At 40.7% G+C, this 20,997-nt stretch overlaps 2 protein-coding genes across 4 annotated transcripts; both read right to left on the minus strand.

The window, feature by feature from the left end:
* Positions 1 to 15,106: 15,106 nt before the first annotated feature.
* LOC102721894 (pentatricopeptide repeat-containing protein At2g22410, mitochondrial-like) lies at positions 15,107 to 20,513 on the minus strand. Of its 3 annotated transcripts, none has more exons than XM_015842216.2 (4): positions 20,266 to 20,513; positions 15,555 to 17,986; positions 15,203 to 15,483; positions 15,107 to 15,131 (listed from the first exon to the last, which is right to left on the minus strand). In XM_015842216.2, exon 2 carries the CDS (start codon positions 17,894 to 17,896, stop codon positions 16,196 to 16,198), a length of 1,701 nt encoding a protein of 566 aa, XP_015697702.1. In that variant the 5' UTR covers positions 17,897 to 17,986; positions 20,266 to 20,513; the 3' UTR covers positions 15,107 to 15,131; positions 15,203 to 15,483; positions 15,555 to 16,195. The 3 variants fall into 3 exon arrangements, with proteins under 3 accessions (XP_015697702.1, XP_040378819.1, XP_015697701.1); XM_040522885.1 differs by lacking the exon at positions 20,266 to 20,513 and adding an exon at positions 18,274 to 20,139 and having other exon boundaries at positions 15,203 to 15,353; XM_015842215.2 differs by lacking the exon at positions 20,266 to 20,513 and adding an exon at positions 18,274 to 20,139.
* Positions 18,401 to 19,822, minus strand: LOC121055774 (pentatricopeptide repeat-containing protein At1g09220, mitochondrial). The gene has a single exon (XM_040528982.1). The coding sequence runs from the start codon at positions 19,820 to 19,822 to the stop codon at positions 18,401 to 18,403; it is 1,422 nt and encodes a 473-aa protein (XP_040384916.1).
* Positions 20,514 to 20,997: the final 484 nt, after the last annotated feature.

A 20,997-nucleotide genomic window follows, 5' to 3' on the forward strand; every position in this document is an offset into this window, starting at 1 on the left:
TCCGTGGCGACCAAGTCGGTTCGTGCCGATCGCCTCGAAGGCGGCTATATATGGGCCTCGGCAAACGTGGGCTGCAGGTGGGCCCTCCCCTGTCCCCCTCGCGAGCTTCACCGGATGGGATGAGGACGTCGCCATGTCCTCGCTCGCTCGCGGCTAGCTACGTCGAAGGTTCCCGCGTGGAAAAGAGCTTGACCTCTCTCTGAAAGGAGGGCTCACGGTGGCCCTGGGTGCGCGCCGGCGAGAGCAGAAGAGTCAAAAAGACTAGGGAGCGCGCGAGAGAGCGAGAGATCTTCCGCGAAGAAAAATATGATTATAATCTTGGACCTCCGCGAACGCCTCGCCTCGTGCAGGGCTGATGGGCTCGATGGCTGGCTGTGCGTGCGTGCGCAGGTGTCGCCATGACAACTCGATGTTTTTGACCGTTTTTGCACACAAATCTGTGCCGATTTGTTCCGTGGACTCCGGCGTCGTAATCGCCCGGCCGGCGTGCTTCCTTTCACCCGCACCACGTGCGGATTAAGCCCTGTTTATTTTGTGCATCGCTCGCACCGTGCTGCCGGCAAACACAGTCGGTTGTGGACTTGTGGTGTAGGTGCCTAGGAAAGTCCTGCCTGCGTTGTCGACACATGTGGCATTTGTTCGTAGTCACCGATGGGGTGTAGTAATGTTTGGCTTCGATATATATATATATATGTATATATATATATATATATGTATATATATATATATATGTATATATATATATATAAACGAAAAATAATTAATTTTATATGTGTATTTTGAGTGATCTAAAAGACAAGACGGAAAAATAAACTTTACTGAAAAACCTAAAAGTTAATTTTAAATCTAAAATTAAAAATTTAAATTTTAGTATAAACGAAAGCGAAAAGATGTGATGTACTAATTAGAACACAATTTTCTCTGGAAGCATTCAGTTGCCTGTCACTTCGGAATGCCCCGCTTTGGAAAAAATTTTTTCTTTCAGAAAACTCGCGCGGATGGAATTAAAGCAATTGAGCTGACACTTGGGGCCGGATCACTGTCGATCGAGCTGTTCTGAAACGATGCATTCAAAGGCGCCAATTACCGGATGGATGCTTTTAATTCCCGCCTGCCTAACGTGATATCAAGAATCTCTCAGCTTTAACCCGGAGCTTAAATGCTTAATGCAAGCCGCGTGTTGCCTTTCCTAATCTCCGTAGCGCTCATGGTACCAATGTGTCCCTCTCACGTATCGCTCCAACTGATTTCTACAGGGAGGCTGTACCGCTCTACTGTAGCTTCCGTATCGATCCATTCGATCGACACAGCACGAGGATTGGATATGCTTCGAATATCGTTCACCGAAAATTCAGAAGGGTATCATCACCACCATGGACCGTTCATACTGGCACCAACTTTTACTATCACAGAATCACTTCACAGACTTCAGGGCCAACTCGAGAGAGCAGGTGCATGATGCATCCATCTCCCCTTAAACCCTCTCGCCGCCAGTAAATAGAAAAAGTCATTATTTTTTTATGCTGCCATTCTGCACGTGGCTGGCTGGGCTGGACATCGGCTATGCCTATCCATCCAGATGCACTGAACCTCACCGTGCGACGCGAGCCGCAACGTACAGCGAAGGTGGCGAGCAAATCCACCGGTGGTTGGTAGGCCATGGCCACACTGGTAGCATATCACAGACGGACACAACGCAAGATGGCGAAGAAAAGGGCAAGGTCATGTCGACAGCCGATGTTTTTTTTTTTTCATCTTTTTCCCCCATTCCTCGCGCGGTAGACTATGGTATGAAATTGCAGGGGCGGACGGCGGCTGCGATGAGAGCGATGTCCGGTATGTTTTGTCTGCTTCCTTGGGGAAAAAAATGGCATCGCACTATCGCAGGTCTCGCTGGTTGGAGTTTTTTTTTTATTTAGAACGTGGGTGGAGCTTTAATTGAAAGATTAATCGGTTGATGTAGTAACACAGCTGGTGGACTGATCACTGTAAAACTTTATTGGCATGACATGACAGTGTGTGAAGAGGATTAGTTGCCTTCTAGTTGGCTGAATTAACAGTGATGGAATCACATAAAGGTAAAAAAAATTCCAGAAACTTTTGAGAAAATTGTGTAAAAAAGAAATTTACGTCCCAGACGAGCGTGAGTCAAAAGTAAATATCTTAGGGTAGCTGTGGATTAGTTAAAACCTTAGTGGTGCACAAGGCAGGGACTTCTTGATCCAAGTCTTTTTTTTTCCCTTAACATCAAAGAAATTATTGATATGTTAGTCAATGCGCATGAAGGTATTAACCCACATGTCTACTGCTTAACCCCGTACATGAATTTTAATCCTAGCTTTGCTAGTCTGCCACTAAGGCTGCTTTCAGTTCCAAAAAAAATTTCTGTGAGAGAGGTCACATTGATACGTATGGTCACACATTTGAAGTATTAAATAGTCTAATTACAAAATAAATTTTAGATTCTGCCTGAAAACCACGAGACAAATCTTTTGAGTCTCTAATTAATATGTCATTAGCACATATTAGTTACGGTAGTATTTATGGTTAATCATGTACTAATTAGGCTTAAAAGATTCGTCTCACGATTTTTCCATAACTGTATAATTAGTTTTAATATTCATGTATGTTAAATGTTTTATTTAGGTGTCCAAAGATTTCATGTGATGTTTTTGGAACTAAACGGGTCTAACATTGGGATGGAGTTATGCACAGGCTAGGTGGGGAGTGCCTCCATCTGGCAGTTGATTTTGAACCAAGGTTCGTATTACTAGTTAATTCACAAGAAATTGATACGAAGATCAAAAAAAAATTGTGATGAAGATGGAAATATCTTTATGATATATTTCTATAGTTGTAGATCTCACGGAAGATAATTTAACGAAACAAGTTAGTGTGTATTCGAATGCTTCCTAGGGCATGTACAAAAGAGTTCTCATTGATATCTCTATCGCTGCATGGTCGCTAACGTGGAAGAAAGAGATGATGCGGGAGAGAAAATGAATTGATTTGTATAGAGTCAGCAAAACATTGACTCTTGACGCATAAAATAAGGAGACAACCAGAAAATCTATTTCTTATGTGTGCTGACTTTGATTAAAGGAGCTGATCAGATAAAATACGAACGAGAAATTAATTAGTCTATAATTATGAAGAGTCGGCTTAAAAGACTATTTTTTTATAAGAAGTTTTTTCTGCTGGCGTGGCTTGAGATAGAGTTCATAATAGGCTCACCAATTGAACATGCCAACCATCACCTCGTCAATATTTAATATCTTTGGAAATTTTCTAGTATAATTGCTATACCACTAAGGGTGCGTTTGTGTGTAGGGGGGAGATGGGTTAATTATTCGGCGCGGAAAACGTAGTAATACATTAGTATATGATTAATTAATTATTAATTATTAAAAATATAAAATAGATTAATATGATTTTTAAAATAACTTTTCTATAGAAATTTTTCGCAGAAAATACACCGTTTAGTAGGTTAGGAAACGTGCACGTGAAAAAAAAGGATTAGATACCTTATTGTGGTGGCCAAACACGGTCTAAGAGGTTCGAAATAAATTGATTTGTATAAATTCGAAATGATAGTGGGCATTGTTGGGAAATTCCATAGTATATTTTTCACCCTAGCTCAGATAATGTCGGGTTTAGAGAAAAAAAATCGTATGTATTCTTTGAAAACAGAAATGTCATGAATCACCACTTTTGCACCCACGAGGCCGCAACCATTCCATCCCGGCCTTCCTCTTTTCCAGCGGACGGTTTGTCGGCAGTTTGTTCTACGACTACACTAGCATGCTTATCTCGCTCATCATCCATGGCCGCACCTAGCAAGCGGAGAAAGAGAAGGCAGAGGGATCCCATGCCATAGAATTTCCGCTTGATACTTTCTTTTGATAAAGGAACTGTTATATCTTCTCATTGATTTTTGAAGCACGTCTTAAGGGTCTTTTGTAGTTTCATGTTTCATGTACCAATTGAATGTTTAGTCGTGGCATTACTCATTAGAGTTCGTATTCCCTCTAAAAAGGAATTATCATTTTTATTTTTTTTATCCAAGGCATCGTTACGGTACTGGTACTTCTACTGCTAAGTACAGTAGTGTAATTTTAAATCTAGATATGTTTCTTATAAGTAAAATAAATATTTTATATATAAGTTTAATAAGATATATTTACTAATCCATCTATTTTGATATGATATGTGGCACATAAATTTTATAATGTTATAAATTTTAGTTCTAATTTTATTTTTATAAAATTTCTACCACATATACTATTAATATAGTATAAAAAATCAAATCCATTAGATCCAAAGTAAATGACAATGCACAATTGTTGGAGGGTACTTTTAAAAAAATCCAAGTAATTCAAAAATTTATGAAAAATGAACGTGGCAGAGTTAGTTTCCATCTGTTGCTCAATCATCTATACTGACTATTGTCGGCTGCAACCAAGGGATGGACATCAGTAGAATTAAGTAATTTTGATTCCCAGTAATTACACGTTCAGACGGGTAACATCACAGTGGTCAGCGAGATCAGCGAAGGGGTCAGAGAGGCATATCCGCATATCCATGGAAGATATCCACAACGCCGATCATCAGATGACGGAAGGGCCGACGCAACGAGCGACGATATCACGATAATCTCTTCGTCTTTCCTTGAGCGCGGATATGCATGCATTTGACTGGACGAAATGTACGCCGGCCGTGACAAGACAGACAGGTCCGACCTACCGGCCACTGCAGGGTGGGCGGTGGCTTAGGGTGTTTTAGCTCGAGAAATAAAAATTTTTGGACGTAATATCATACGTCTCATCGTATAGTTGGAAGAGGTTTCTAAGCACGAATGAAAAAAAGAATTTCATGACTCATCTTGCGATTTCTCATATAATTATGTAATTAGTTTTTCATTTCATCTATGTTTAATGCTCTATTTAGATGTAAAGATTTGATGTGATGTTTTTGTAAAAAAATTTTACCAACAAGGCCCTACAGTTAACCGTGCGTGCGCTTGCCGAGTCATTGCGTCGCGTGCGCCTTCCAGTCTCCCATGCACGCGAATCGCGGCTATTTGTGACCACTATGCTGTTGGGTACGTAACCCGGCCCGGCCGGCGGGCGTCGTCGGCATTGCTAGCTGGAGTAGCTAGTTCCTGAAAGGAGAAAAAACGAGCGTGCGTGCGACGGCGTCCTGGTCGCTGCATCGGGCCGTATGCGTGCGTACGCACGCCCGGTGGAAATCGGCATCACCTCGCGCCGCGCATCGCTGGAGCGCTGATTGCAAACGCGCCGCCTTCAAGCGGGACGGCTGACCGGTTGGCCAATCCCCTTGATGACGAGCCAACGACGGCGCGCGGGCGGTGTATTTCATTTTCACGGCTAGCGCGTGGTGCGCGCCGCGGCCGATTCAACCCGGTAGGTGTGACCTGAATCCCCGTTACGCAGCCGGGTTTCTGCGGGCAGTTATTCCCTCGCGCGCGCTAGCTGGCTGGCCACCGTTCGTTTCTGGACGGATAGGTGTTTTTTCTTCATTTTATTAGCACGTTTTCAAAATTGTTAACGGATATGCTTCTTGAAAAAGATTTGGTACATTTTTAAAAAGAATTAAATAACTCTATTTTTTAAGGAAAAAAAGGCTCAAGGCCCGGTTTTTAGTAAAGTAAAGAAAAGCATTCATTACCCGGGGGACACTCAATCAGCCAAAACATCACCAAAACTCACACCAACGGATGGGAGCTCTAGCTAAGAGGCAGAGACTGAAACAAGCAGAATCAGAGCCCAACAATAAAATGCTCCAAACTGCTGACTGGGAAAAAAAAAACATATAAACACATCTCTCGCACTTGAGGGTAACAATGCATCTAAAAACAGAGTAAAAAACTACAACCTTGAGGACTTATTGGTTTGGCAGAATTTAATCCGTAGGAATATGAAAAATAGAGGAATATGAATATATGACAACATCAATCTATATGTTTTTTTCTAAGAGATTTGAGTGGATGAAAATTTTTCTATATTTTCTCTCTATAACTTGTATAACTTGTAGAATAGAAAAAAGTTCCTTTGATTTTCCTTTACTTATTCCTATAAACCGAATGTCTCTCAAAAAGTAACCTAATCCTTATAAATACAATCCTTTTGTTTTTCCTTTTGAATAGACCCTCAACAGTGAACCAACACCAGCTCTTGGTTTCATCATCTTGATGTAGTCCAGTAACCTGGTATTCACCATCTCCAGCTGTCCTTCACTTGCTTTTGCACCGCGAAAGAAAAGATATCATCCTAAGATCAGTACTAGAGGAGAAGAGATCAGCTTTTCTCTATTAATTAACCATATCATTCCTCACCAATCAGAGATTCCAACAAATTGCCCCTGTTACCATGAATTCACTCTCAACTGGTTAATGTTTCCTCTCGCTCGTACTAAATTAAACGCCAACTCTAAAATGGAGGGGGCAAAAGACAACCCAGAGCATCTATGTAAAAACACCAAACAAACACCACGAAAGGGCACTGAAGTAGGATATTTCAAGTTGACCACAAAGCTTGCAACACTCTAAACCATCCTAGTTCTAGCCTCGAGGTAGGCAGAAGCTTGAATATTATCTTTGTAGATAAGCCATGAATAGTTAACTTTTTAGGGGTAGTGGCGCTGCCCAGATTAGAATTTTGTACGTAGATTTAGCAGTAAACAGGTTTAAAGTGAGACATATTTTTTAAGTTTATAATAGCTAATATTTAATGAATTAATCTTGTCCTGATGATTTACTTTTCATGTGTTATGAAAAATATGTCCAAACCATTAATTAATTAAAAAGGGTGTATTTGATATACCCCTTCATTCTGTATTTAACAGCGTTGAACTTAAGTATATGTTTAGTTATTTGTCTTATTAAAAATATATATAATTATTAATTTTCATAATAATTTAATTTATTGATAAATACATTTTACGTAATTAGTTTATTATATATTTATAAAAATTTAAATAAGACAAACTATCAAGAATGGAGCAGCTAGGTAGCTGATGCCGTCGACGAGCCAGCCGCTAGCCGATGCCGTCGAGCAGGCGGCGGCCGGACGACGTGTGGTGCGCGTGACACGTCGCGGAGGTGGGTGACCCGGCGAAAACCGACCGGCGCCTGACGCCTCGTACGTAGCCCTACAACGACGCAGCGGCTGCAGCCTACAGGGGGGAAGCACGTGGCCGAGCGACGTTCCCCTGCGATCGATCGCGCCGTGCGTGCGTTTAGGCGTTTAGCACGTTGAGCATTTGGGCTGCTAGCTACTACGGTGTTCGCTTCAACGTCACCGTCCGGTCTACTATATGCATGCATTGCCCGTGCAGCCTGCTGAATAGTCGTACCAGTTTTCATCATGTCCGGCTTCTCAGGAAGATTCAAATTTTCTGACCGACATATAGGTCTTGTTTAGTTTCTAAAATTTTTTTATAAAAATATCACATCAAATCTTTGAATAGCTAAATGAAGCATTAAATATACATGAATACTAAAACTAATTACATAGTTACGGGGAAAATTATAAGATGAATCTTTTGAGTCTAATTAAGACATGATTAGCCATAAGTACTATAGTAACCAACATGTGCTAATGACGGATTAATTAGACTCAAAAGATTCGTCTCGTGGTTTTCAGTCAGAATCTGAAATTTGTTTTTCCATTCGTGTCCGAAAACCCCTTTCGATATCCGATCAAACGTTTGATGTGACTTTTTAACAAAATTTTTTGTCAACTAAACAAGGCCATAATAGTATTGTGATCAAAATGGCAGAGTATTTAGGCCCTGTTTAGTTCCCAAATTTTTTTTCCAAAAACATCACATCGAATCTTTGGACACCTAAATGAAGCATTAAATATACATGAACATTAAAACTAATTACACAGTTATGCGAGAAATTACGAGATAAATCTTTTAAGCCTAATTAAGATGTGATTAGCCATAAGTGCTACGGTAACCAACATGTACTAATGACGGATTAAATAGACTCAAAAGATTCGTCTCACGGTTTTCAGGCGGAATCTGAAATTTATTTGGTAATTAGAGTACGTTTAATACTTCAAATAAATATCCAAAAATTTGATTTGATGTTTTTTAAAAAACTTTTTCCAAACTAAACAAACACTTAGATTATTCAGCACTATCTGAAACATTGAAACTGCACTTACCCACGATGGTTTAGAATCGATTGTCAGCTTTTTCGACTCGTAGGAGGGGTGGCAAATCAAAGGACTCCGCTGTCTGAGATTTGGGCCGTCCGCCGGCGAGTGCCCAGTATCTCTATCTGTCTCGTCATGTACGATGATGGCGCCCAGTGCAACGAACTACTAGCCGCAATCGAAATATGCATATGACGTTCACGTGAAAATGCATGCCCCCCATAGTTGCCGCGCAGTTAATGACTCCTGTGCAGTTACTGTGTAAATCATAGATCTGTCAGATCAGAAAGTAGCTTGTGGTCACCTCCAGGATTTTAATTGGAGAGTCGGAACAATGCAACATCCATCAGCGTGTAACTGGAGTGGATAGAGAAAGCTCAACAAAAAGCAGGAACCACGCAATTAGAATTATATAACTTTGACAAAAATAAACGTGAGTTTGGTTTTCTTATGGTCGCAAATGAGTTCTACTTGCAAACAACTACGTTAGTCTAGCAAGTGAGATTACAAAGTGTATTGCCTATATTTCCCTATCAATGTGTAACTGATCGATGCATACAACTTAACATGGTATCAAAGCCGAAGGTCTCAAGTTCGAATCATGGCTAGCACAAAATCATATGTTGGACAATAGAGGAGAAAAAAGAATACTATGAATTAATCTAAAAACTAAGCTAGATCGATCTGATGACTCAGGCCACTTCTAACAATAGAAATATCATACTATCTTAAGTATTCTAAAAGACAACTTCACAGGCCATCTCTAACAATAGAAATATCATACTATCTTAAGTATTCTAAAAGACAACTTCTATGGTCTAGCTCTTAGCAAATACTCATAATACAAATAACCCTACAATTCATTTGCATTCTCACTTGATATTAAAATACGTGCAAAAGATAGCTTTTATCTTCCTTCTATTAAAAAATATAGTATATTTTATAGATACCTTATAGATATCCATTGGAGATGGCCTCAATAAAGAGAGGACAAACGGTTCCCACCCCGGGGAGATTAGATTGCTCCTACTATAAAAGACCATATAAATCAATACTGACTCTAACTCCCCTGTATTTGTACAGGTGAGCTAGCATGGCCAAAAAATTTCACAATTGGTACCGACGAATCGATGCCGGGGCTCGCATTACGGCCCAGCCCAACACAGCCGCACATGTGGTCGCGAACTCGCGATCTACGTGCGAACACGCGCGACGCCGTGCATGCCGTGGGGCGTTTTAAGTAGCCTGCTAATGCTACTCGAGGTAAGCTGGTAAGGTGAGTAAATAGTTCTTGGCAGACATATACTCGAGGTTAGCTGGACTGCGTAACAATGGCGACGGCCTGAGTTCTCTACTGAGCTCTAAAGAATTTGGTGTTGCCGTGATAAGTAGTACCTCACTGATGAAATTCAGTTGAACGTATGCATTAAGGATGGTGTTCTCTACTGAGAAGTTTTCTTGTAAGCCAAATTTAAATTTTCAGTCTTAAATATGAAGTTGATTTTGAGTTTTTTCACCAAAGTTTATTTTTTTAATCTTGGCTTCTAGATCGCTAAGAATAAGATATAAAAGTTTTATTTACAAATTATTTTTTATTCGTAAATATGTCATTTTGATTTTTTCACGAAAAAAGCAAACAATCACCCATTTTTCTCCGAAAGCTCAAACTTGGTTCAAATGGACGGCGTGATGGATACTCTACAAAGTTTTCACCCATTTTTCTCCGAAAGCTCAAACTTGGTACAAATGGACGGCGTGATGGATACTCCACAAAGTTTTGACAACACGAAACTGGTTAGATGGCTTGTAGCTTGTTGCTACAGATGACAATGGGCCCTGAACCTCAATCACCGACAGGTAAAAACACTGTTAGGGTATAAATGTGAGGTGAAATCAGCACTTATGAGGCTAATATCGAGTAGAAGTTCCCCACGACGGGTGAGGCGGGGGCAGGACGTTCCCCAGCCCTCGTCCCCGTATCCTCGTGTATACCCGTGTACATTGTATAATATATACAAATCCCTTAGCCCAGTAACCTAAATAGAAATATCAACCCACTAGGCCCAATTAGCTCCTTACTGTAGTGAAGTAGCCTTCTCGACCGATATCCACCGACCGATCGACGCCTCTTTCAATCTTTCTGTCTCATATTTCTCATTCTTCTTCTTTCTATCGATTCTCGTGAGCTCGGAGGATGCGAGGCTAGCAGGGCGCTAGGCGCCGCCGGCATGCAAGCCTTGTCGCACCGCCACATCGCATCACGCTAGGGCCACCGCCACATCGCACGAGCTCGTCGCCTTCGCCAGCTGCACCTAGCCACGTCGTCGCCAGCTGCACGCTAGCGTGGCCGTATCGCGCCTGCGCCGCTGCGCCAGTTCTCGAGTGTGGGCACCCGACAGAAAACCCGTACCTGCATGGGGACGGGGGTAGGGAGAAATCCTCCCCTATGTGTGGGAATGGGAATTTTCATTGTTGTGAAGAAAATTCGGGCGAGTACTGGGTGCTCAAACTCGGCAGGTGCAGCCCCATTACCATCCCTACTTGCTGCCTAGTCATCTGGGGTGAGAGATTTGAGAAAAAAAACAAACAAAAAAACATGTTAACACGACTAATTTGTAAAAAAATAAACACCGTGATTACCACGCGGGCAAAATGTTTGTTCAGCACGAAAAAACAAACACTGTATTTCAAGTGGTTCCATCGATCAACTCTTTAGCCTCTTCATTCGTGCTTGCAACCCAGATAAAGCTCTCTCGTCCATGGGTGGAATCAGGGTTCCACTTCCCGTTTCTACCGTCTCTACCACGATAACCGTTAGCGCGGTTACCACACGGTAACCATGGATGCTGTAAAAACCACGATAAATTTGAAAATCAAAAATTTGAATTCAAAACCGTGCGATATTCCCGGAGACTGCACGGTTTTACGCGGTTGCCGTGCGGTTTCACACAGTAACCGCGGCTAGTACTTGCCAAAACAGTGCATGAGAACGGTAGAAACCGTGCATAACCGCGTGATTTCGGCTGCGAAAATCACAGTTACCGCGAGGAAACCGTGGGGAGAAGAAGATTTGGAGACAAGAAAATTTGTGAGATGTCAAATACAAAAAAATATTATAAATTAAAATCTAAAAAAATACAAAAAATAAGAAATATATTTTGTGAGTATATTTGTGACATTTAGAACATATTATAGGGAAAACAAGAAAAAATTGACATGACATTTTCTAAATTCTTGACATTACAACATAAACCGTTATATCACCCTTCACCAAATAATTCACATCAATAACGAGTAACAACAACTTTATTTTAATTATTGTGTCAAATATACCTACTAACTATTATTACGAACAAAACTTACTATTATGTATGTGCTAACATGCACAAATAATTTTCTCCATACATATTTTCCTATATCTATCGTTGTATATTTGTATTTCAACATTATGTACAACATGTATCGAGTACAAATTAAAAATGACTCAACAATAAAATATTATTAATAGTCTTCTTACGAAATATTATTTGCAACAGGCTATTTTTTAATTTTTTTCCCCAAAATTTTCGGTTATGATTTTTAATTACGCCAAAAATATATATTTTTTCATAAATTTCTTTGACAAAACTATACTATATATCAACCTATACAACTGTTGACGTCAAAATGTAAACGTTGACGTGTCACACACGAAGGTCTGGGAGTTAATCTTAGACAGCATCACCAGTGCAGGACTTAAATTTTTAGAATGATGCGCGGGCGTGCCAATCAGTTTGATCCTGCAACTGACAAGATAAACAGTAAAACAAGCTGATCGGCTATCAAGCCGATAGGTAACAAAATATCCAGCCGATTAGATATTGATGCTGCAACGGTTAGCCGATAGGCAGAGCAATCGGCTGTGAAAATCTTAGATAGGCTAGAAATTTGATTGAAATAGACTTGAAATAAACATTAGACCAACGTAATCTGCCAAGTTACTTATTAATCTTAATCGATCGAACAAGTCCCTGTAACCAGGTCGAACTAGACATACAAAGATTGGACTTAACCAAGACAGTATGCAGTCGAGCATGATATGATTATAGGAAACATGAAGATCAATAAGGCTAACAAATAAACCGACGAATTACTTGGAATAAACAATAAATCATGTGTTGCAATCGGCTAAAACCAATTTGCATGTAATTTTCATAAGTCGATGCAACATAAGTAATTGCCGATCTAACTAAATCAAGCCGATTGGTATAGAAATAATGCAGTAAGGCAATCGGCTACTCTATTGGTGTAAATATGATAAGCATGTAGATCGGTAAAAATCATCGATGACAAACAACCAAGATCTATAAAATACCTAGCCTAGATTGCTAAGAATAATGATAAAAAATCGGACCCAGCCGAGACAGTTCAAGATTAAACCTAGCAATGTTAGGATAGATACTAAACAGATCTAGATTGCTATCAAACCAATGAGCCAATGACTGGTAACTTATCAACTGGTACTTCGATAAAACAATTAATAAAATACATCGATCTGATATAAACCATCTGACAAACACAATCTACTAGATCGAACCTAACCGGGACAGTACTAGATTGAATATATCAAATAGCGAATATCAAACCAACATAGATCGCCCAAAGTGATCGACCAGTTTAACTCAAAACACAAAAGTGATCTAAGTTAAAACTGATACGATAACTAGCAATCGCGCAGCTAGATTAGAAGATCAAACCGAACTGAGACAGTTCTAATCTAGCCGAACGATTACCGTGGCCCAACGAAACGATGGACTTACCCCTGTGCTAGAGATCGAGACGATGCAGCCCCACGTCAGGTGTCAAATTCCGCTGAAGTTGAAAACCTCGGACAAGAGAATGGCGATGCACTGAAATTTGTTGATCTAATTGATGTTTAGATGAAAAACAATGACCCCGGGCATATATATTTATACCCTCGGGTTGAGTCTAGGCCGTGTTGGACACAACATTCAACTCCTAATAGATAAAAGGAAATAGCAAACTCCTAGATAGATTTTATCTCTAACACACATGTCTCTATCGGACTCTAACAACCTTAGAGATAAAATAAGAATACTAACTAACTCTAAGTAATAGATAAATTTACGCCGCCAAACCTTGGTCTTCACGATTTCTTCTTGAATTCGGTCTCTTCCGGATAAAATATCCATCGGCAATTGCACATTTCTTTTATCTGAATCCAATACGAAAATTTACCAAATTTTGGTGTTAACAACAACATATATTTTTCCATTAAATTTTTTCAAAAATTTTAAATTCTCTTTAAATTTAAACTCAAAACCATGCATACCACGCCTCCGCGGTAAGGCCAGTTAACTACCGCGGTAACGGAAAACAGAAAGCATGGGTGGAATAATATTTTGTGTTTGTTAGTCAGCATCCAACCGTGTCCTCCCGTGGAGCGCGTTACCATTCATACTCAGTAATGGCCGAGTCTGAACTGCATCGAAATTGGCACCAACAGCTGCAGTATGCTTTCCATCCGTTCCCTAAGGGCATCCAACGTCCCTGCTGGCATAACAATAATGATTCAAACAATCAGACTACAAAACAACAAAGTCCATAGCATTTTAAAATGTGAAATGCCGCTGACCATCAAGTATCACAGAAGGCAGACCTGAAGATTGGTGGTATCTGTCTGTCTGCAGATCAGCAGTTTGTAACCTAGTATCAGTCTCTCCTTGACCTCTGAAAGGGTGTGTCACCACCAGCATAATCTTCATTTGAATCTGTTTTGCTATTTATCGATTTTGTATGAACTGGTGAAGGTGCAAATTTTGGAGAAGGTATTGGTGCAATTGGAGGAGGTGTGAACAATGGAAGGTTAGAGGGAGTATGTCCAGCTGCAGCATTCTTCTCCACCTGCACGAGCAAAAATCGAAAATCGCCAATCAATTAAAAATACCAAAACTAGCTTAAACCCACTCTCCAGGATTAAAATAACAAACCTGAGCTAATCCATCTCTGATATAGGTTCTATAAGCTTCACTTGCATTCTGAAGCTGAGCAAATATATCGACCTGAAAAATATATATATAATGTTCCTCATTCAGGAATTAAAATAGAAAAGGTAGCTCAACTATGAGAAATTTTCCATGCAATCAAACATGAGAATAATTGACTGAATGAAATAACTCAAAACCTCTTAGTTTTAAATTACTTTGCTGGATAATTCAAATGCATGGTATTAGGTCTAAAACTAAACATCAATCACAACTCTTATCACAAGGACACAGAGACAACTCAACACAACTTATAAATCAACGAGTAGGGTTCATGGACAATTTATAAGGAAGCACAATTTGTCAAACCCACAAGTACAGGTCAAAGATTAAGATCAATATAAGCCAAAATGATTGGCTGAGGTTCAGCATCTATAGGAACTATTGAAAGGTGGCCTTTAATTGCTGTACCACGAAGTTTTACAAGTTCATGCAGCACAGTTTTGACCATTCTAAGTGGCTTGTTATCAGCTCCAGCCCTACAAGACATGCAAAGCATCTACATATATCTGAAATCCAAAAAGAAATACATTTAACAGCCAGGTAAAAGCTCCATGAGAACAGCACAAACCTTCTTCGTATCTCTTCCATCCCTAGTTCTTGCAAATATATATGAATGCTTTGAAGAATGCGATCAAGGTCAACTTCATATATTGTACTTTGCAAGACCTGAAAGATACATGTGCTATCAGGGGTAGTATCATGTATATGTGGACATCAATAGCTAGCAATAACTGCATACCTTTGTCAACTTAATTAAACATTTAACAACTAAATCTGAAAACTTCTGATTTTTTACAACAAGGGACTCTGATGGTGTAGGGGATGGCCATCTTGAAGGTTCTAAAGGCCTCAACAAATTAATAAGCACAACAAATGAGGATGTTCTCTCAGCATTATCCTGCTCAAAGTATGACAATTAGAAAAGAACAGGCAGCAAACCACACTGAGGATGAAAATGGAGATACAAACCAAGATTTTAAGCATTAAGACGTTTAGAGCCTTGAGTAGCTGGCTTCCATCATCCATAAGAGGAACTCTTTCATCTAAGAGCCAAAGTAGTAGCTTTGTGATAAGGTTATCTAGGGTACCCTCCTTCACAATAGACTTTGATCTCAAAAGTCTGCAATATATATATAATATTAACAATATTAACAAAACAAAAAGAATTAAGAGAACAGTATGCTATTTAAAACATATTTGCAGGATCTTGACGAAGCCCCAGATAGGCTAAAATTAAAGGTTTTTGGAACCTGCAAAGTTTGCCATCATTAGAGTAATAGTGACAAAAGGTAACCCAAAGAGAAAAAAAACAAAGGCCTACCATTACAGCCAAAGCATGAAACTAGTCTGTCAGCTTCCTTGATGAGATCATCAAGAACAGAGCTTTCAGGATCAACTGCCTGAGTTAGCTCATGGCAGATAACTTTCATTCCTTCGACAGACTGCAGAAGCTCAAATAGATCAGACCTATGGTTGTGTCAAAATAGTGAATCAAGCAGGTTGTCACGGCTAGATACTACAATGTAGCATAGAAAATCAAATATGTCATTAAAAAGAGGAGATGTTGGCGATGTTGGTGTGCTCTACACAACTTCTGTGGTCATATAAGTAGACAAGTGTATTTGGTCAAATATTACATCCCAGAATTGATATCTTCGTTGATTAGACAATAGATGAATTTTGGTCGAAGCCATGGAGAAATACGTACGGAAACTATGATCTATAAAATGGGAAGACGGGCAGTCAGGAAATGTTTTCAAGTCAGTAACAGTGGCAGAAACTGCCCTGATAATCTACACAGGAGACATATTTCTATGCATTAATCAGTAATAACGGCTGATGTGGTAGTACTATGATAAATTCCTTACAAAAATTAACAGTTAGGGCTGAGCATCAATATTCTCACTGATGCAATGAAACCTTTTGCTTGATGTGGACCCATAGGAGCACGTGTTTGTTGGGCTAAGCTAGGTCAACAACACTGCATCCAGGCGATTTCCTCACGTCAGCATCAGCCATCCATTCCCTGACGTTCACAGCATCACCCCATCTATGAGCACTCGCATATGTGTTGCTTAGCAGTGTGTAGTTTCCGCTGTTACTGGGTTCCAACTCATTGAGCTTCTTGGTGACGACCTCTGCAATGGCTACATTACCATGCGTATTGCACGCTCCCAGAAGTATCCTCCAAACAACAGGGTCAGGAGCTATGGGCATCTCAGTGATGAATCTCAGTGCCTTCTCCAACTGACCAGCACGGCCGAGGAGATCAACAATACAACCATAATGCTTCATTTGTGGTTCTAAGTTGTAAACCGGTCTCATGCTTTCGAAGAGGTCGAGCCCTTCCTCAACAAGCTTAGCATTAGCACAAGCAATCAGTACACCAAGGAAAGTAACTTCATTTAGTCTGAAGCCTTCAGCAACCATAGCATGAAACAAATTCAGAGAGTCCACCTCAAAGCCATTGTTTGCTAGCCCTATTATCATTGAGTTCCATGACAAGGTGTCCTTCTCTTTCATTTCTTTGAACACTTGGAATGCTTCCTTGGTACTTCCACATTTCATATACATGTAAATCAGAGAATTCTCCATAACAATGTCAGCTTTGATGATGTTTCTCCTCACATAGTCATGAACCCACTTGCCAAGATCAAGTGCGCCCAAATGTGCGCAAGAAGAAAGTACACTGGCAATCACAATGGCATCTGGTTTCACCTTGGCTCTCTGCATCTGCCTGAAAATCTCCAGAGCATCAGAGAAATGGTCAGCTTGTGAATATCCAGATATCATAGAACTCCATGAAATCAAATCTTTCTTAGGAATTTGATCGAATATTTTTCTTGCTGAAAGTAGATCTCGTCCTTTTGCATATGCTGTGATCATTGCATTCATTGTTACAATGTTTCTATCTTTCATGTCAAAGAATACCTTCTCAGCTGATTGCAGCTGACCACGTCTTCCATAGTAGTCTATCAAAGTATTACCCAAGTAAATATCCACCTCAATGCAGTAATCCTCTATGTACCTAACCATGCAATCTGCCCTGCTATATTTTCCTAAACGAGTGCATGCAGAAACAACCTTTACCATCGTAACCTTATCAGCTTTCACTCCTTCATTATGCATTAACTCAAACAACGCCAAAACATCTTTAAATCTATTGCACTGGCTATATCCACAGATCAATGAATTCCAGGATACTACATCCTTAACTGACATCTCATCAAAAACAGATCTTGCATAGCAAATATTACCACAGGCAGCATACAGATGAATTAACGAATTGGAAACAAAGATATCTTGAAGAAGCCCAAGTTTCATTATATGGTCGTGTATCTGCTCCCCTTCCTTGAGAGCACTAATTCCAGCACAAGCCTTTAGTATGAATGGAAATGTCAGGTTGTCTGGCACCATTCCTCCTCTCTGAGCTTTTTTGTAGAATGCAATGGCATCTGCTGGTGCATTACTTTGAGCAAGCCCCCTAATTATGATATTCCAATAAAAAGTTGTTGGTCCTTCAATCTGATCAAATACTTTGTGAGCAATAACCAAATCTGGCTGTAGAATGGCATAGAATCTGAGAACCTTGGACATTGCATAATGGCAGTTGTACAGCCCAGAAACAATGCAATGGGCATGGAGTTTTTTTATGGCTTCCATCCTTACAATGTTGAAAAACAACTTAATTCTCCCATGAACATTGGGCCCATTAAGGATGAGCAAGGCCTGGACATCATTCAGCACATCTTCCTGCAAGGGATTAGCGAGATGGGTAAAGAAGTTTTTCCTTCGACAAGGATAGTAAAAGAACCATCAATTAATCATCCTTTGAACTAGTCCTTCAATGTGGAACAAATGAACAATTTGAGGGTTATTAACAGTGAATGAACGAGTGAATAAAGAGATAATGGGAACTTATAATATAGGCTAATATCATTAATTGAAACAATTTAGCACTGACAGACAGATAAAGTGTCATTCCAATTTTATTAATTCTCAAGGAAAATAGAAAGGCCAAATAATGCAATGAAGCCAACCTCAAAATGACAGATCTTTTATTGCAGTTGGTATAACACAGGGAGTAATACTAAGGTTGGAATGGGAAAATCTCAATTATATTAATTGAGAGAGCTTCTCTCCTAGATTAAATCCTTATCCAGAATTCTACTGGCTCCCATCAACCAAAGCAAGCCCAGGAACCTTAACTGAATTCCTCTGATCGACTTGTTTCCGTACTGTTTCAGCATCACTAAACCTGCCAAGCTCAGTGAGCATATTGGATAGAACTACAAAATCACCACCAAATTCTCTTTCTAAGGCTAATATCTTCTTCATTGTCCTCTCTCCCATATCCACTTCTCCATACTTACTGCAACAACCCAACAGTGTTCTCCAAACAGTTACATTGATTTCCATAGGCAAATCACCTATTATATGCTCGGCCTCACACAAACATCCAGCTCTACCTAGCATGTCTATGATACACCCAAAATGCTTGATCTCTGGATTTATATTGTATTCATAAACCATACTATTGAAAAATGCTACTCCTTGCTCCACCAGCCCTCCATGGCTACAAGCATTGAGGACACTCAAGAAGGTTATTCTGTTAGGCCTGATTCCAACTCTTCTCATATCTGCAAACAATTCGACTGCCTTAGATGACAACCCGTGCATTGCAAAACCTGAAATTATTGATGTCCACGACACCAAGTTTCTTCTGTCCAGCATTTCATCAAATACCCTTAATGAATTCTGGATAGACCCAATCTTGGCATACAGGTCTATGAGTGAATTGCCAACCCGGACATCCCATACAAGACCCTCCTTCTCACAGTAGCCATGCAGTGCCTCCCCCATAAGAATCTTTCCAATATTAGATAGTGCAGGAACAACTGCTAACACAGTTATCTCACTTGGGTGAATGCCTTCTGCCATCATGTGGCGAAATAGAGCAACGGCCTCGACAAAGCAACAAGCACGTGTATATCCATCTATCATCCCACTCCAAGAAATAACATTCCGACAAGGCATCTGCTCAAAGAGCAGCCTCGCATACTCAACCTCACCCCATGCAGCAAAGCCAGTGATCACCACATTCCAAGAAACCGCGTTCTTCACTGGCATTTCCTCAAACACGATCTGTGCGTCCACCAGGCACCCACACACGACATACACATTAACAACGGCAGTATGCACGTAGGTGTGGAACTCGAAACCCTTCCGAATGACAAGCCCATGGAGTTGTGCGCCAGCCCGTGGCCATCCCAGGCCAGCGCAGGCCTTGAGGGCAAACGTGAAGGCATACGTATCATCAGCCGCATGCCACTGTGCATACCTGAACAATTGCAGGGCCTCCTGCAGGAAAGGGCCATGGGAGTAGGCCTTGAGGAGGGCGTGCCATGGCGTGGGACGCCGGTCAAACACCTGGTGGGCAATGAGCTGTGAATGGATCTGCAGAAGCAGGCGCCTCCTGTCCTGGTGCTCCACGAGGAGCGCTACTAAGAGGCGGGCGTGAGGGACGGCGATCGCATGGACGGCCAGGCTTGTTGTGCGCCTCATGAAGCGAAGAGAGAACCCTGCCATGGAGGCGTAGGCGTGGTACCTACTACTCCTACAGTAGTCCTACCTAGTACCAATGGCGTAACCAGGAAATTTTCGCTGGATAGTCCTGCGACATAATTTGGCAGCACTTACAAATAAATTTTTAATACCGCAATTCCCATATATAGGTATAAATTTAGTTAAAAAACAATACAATTATACAAAATTAGTCGATAATAGAATGGTAAGATAAATATTCAAGTAATTTAGCTTATTAAAATTAAGCAACGATAGGATCCAAAGAGTAGGCTGCAATATTTTTCTGTGCTTTAGGTTTATAGTTTCAGAAGAGCGATGCAATATCCCATCTCTTCTTCATGAATAAACCAGTCCTACAATAGCGATTTATTCACTTTCATTCATTCACGAATCATAAATTGGCAAATATCAATTGCACTAAACTCTACACAAGTACATGTACTTACTGTCTCACGGAAGGGGGCAATGGCCAGGCGCGGACATGGGGAGACGGGCGGGCGCCGCGCTGGGAGACTGACGGGGCGGCGGCCAGGTGCCGGGAGGCGCAGGTAGGCAGCGCCGGGCGGGTAGTGGGCAGGCAGGCGCGGAAGCCGGGAGATGGTCGCCGGTCGGGGCAGAGACGCCGACGATGGATGGAGGGCAGGCGGCGGCGACGGGCTGACGACCGGACGAGGGGACAAACTTCCTTTACTTAACGGGGTTTCCCCCTAGGCGAGTACAGTAGCAGTTTCGGCCATTCGGCCTATTGGACCATTTTCGCTTTTTGGGCCGGCACAGGAGGGGGTGCTTCTCTCGGCCGAATTCGGGGTCTACCCGGACTACCCCTGGCTACGCCAAAGCTAGTACCTAGCCTTCGTCCCAAACACTAACCCCTAGCACAGCACCCCTCCATAACCTACTATCTTCGTTTCAAAAATACTTTATTTCTTTAGTTTACGTGTTTAGCGTTCGACCATTCATCTTATTTGTAAAATCTATTAAAAAACTCAAAAAAATTAGTCACGTGTAAAATATTATTCATGTTTTCTCATCAATAATATTAATTGTAAAAAATTCAAATAAAATAAAAAGTCAAGCATTATCCAAAAACTAAAACATAAACTTATTTATAAACTTATTTAAGACAGGGGAGTAGTATATTGTCCACGCTGCATGTTGAGCTAGCATGACCAAAAAGT

Source organism: Oryza brachyantha, chromosome 1 (genome assembly GCF_000231095.2).
Source record: "Oryza brachyantha chromosome 1, ObraRS2, whole genome shotgun sequence".
Taxonomy (NCBI): Eukaryota; Viridiplantae; Streptophyta; class Magnoliopsida; order Poales; family Poaceae; genus Oryza; species Oryza brachyantha.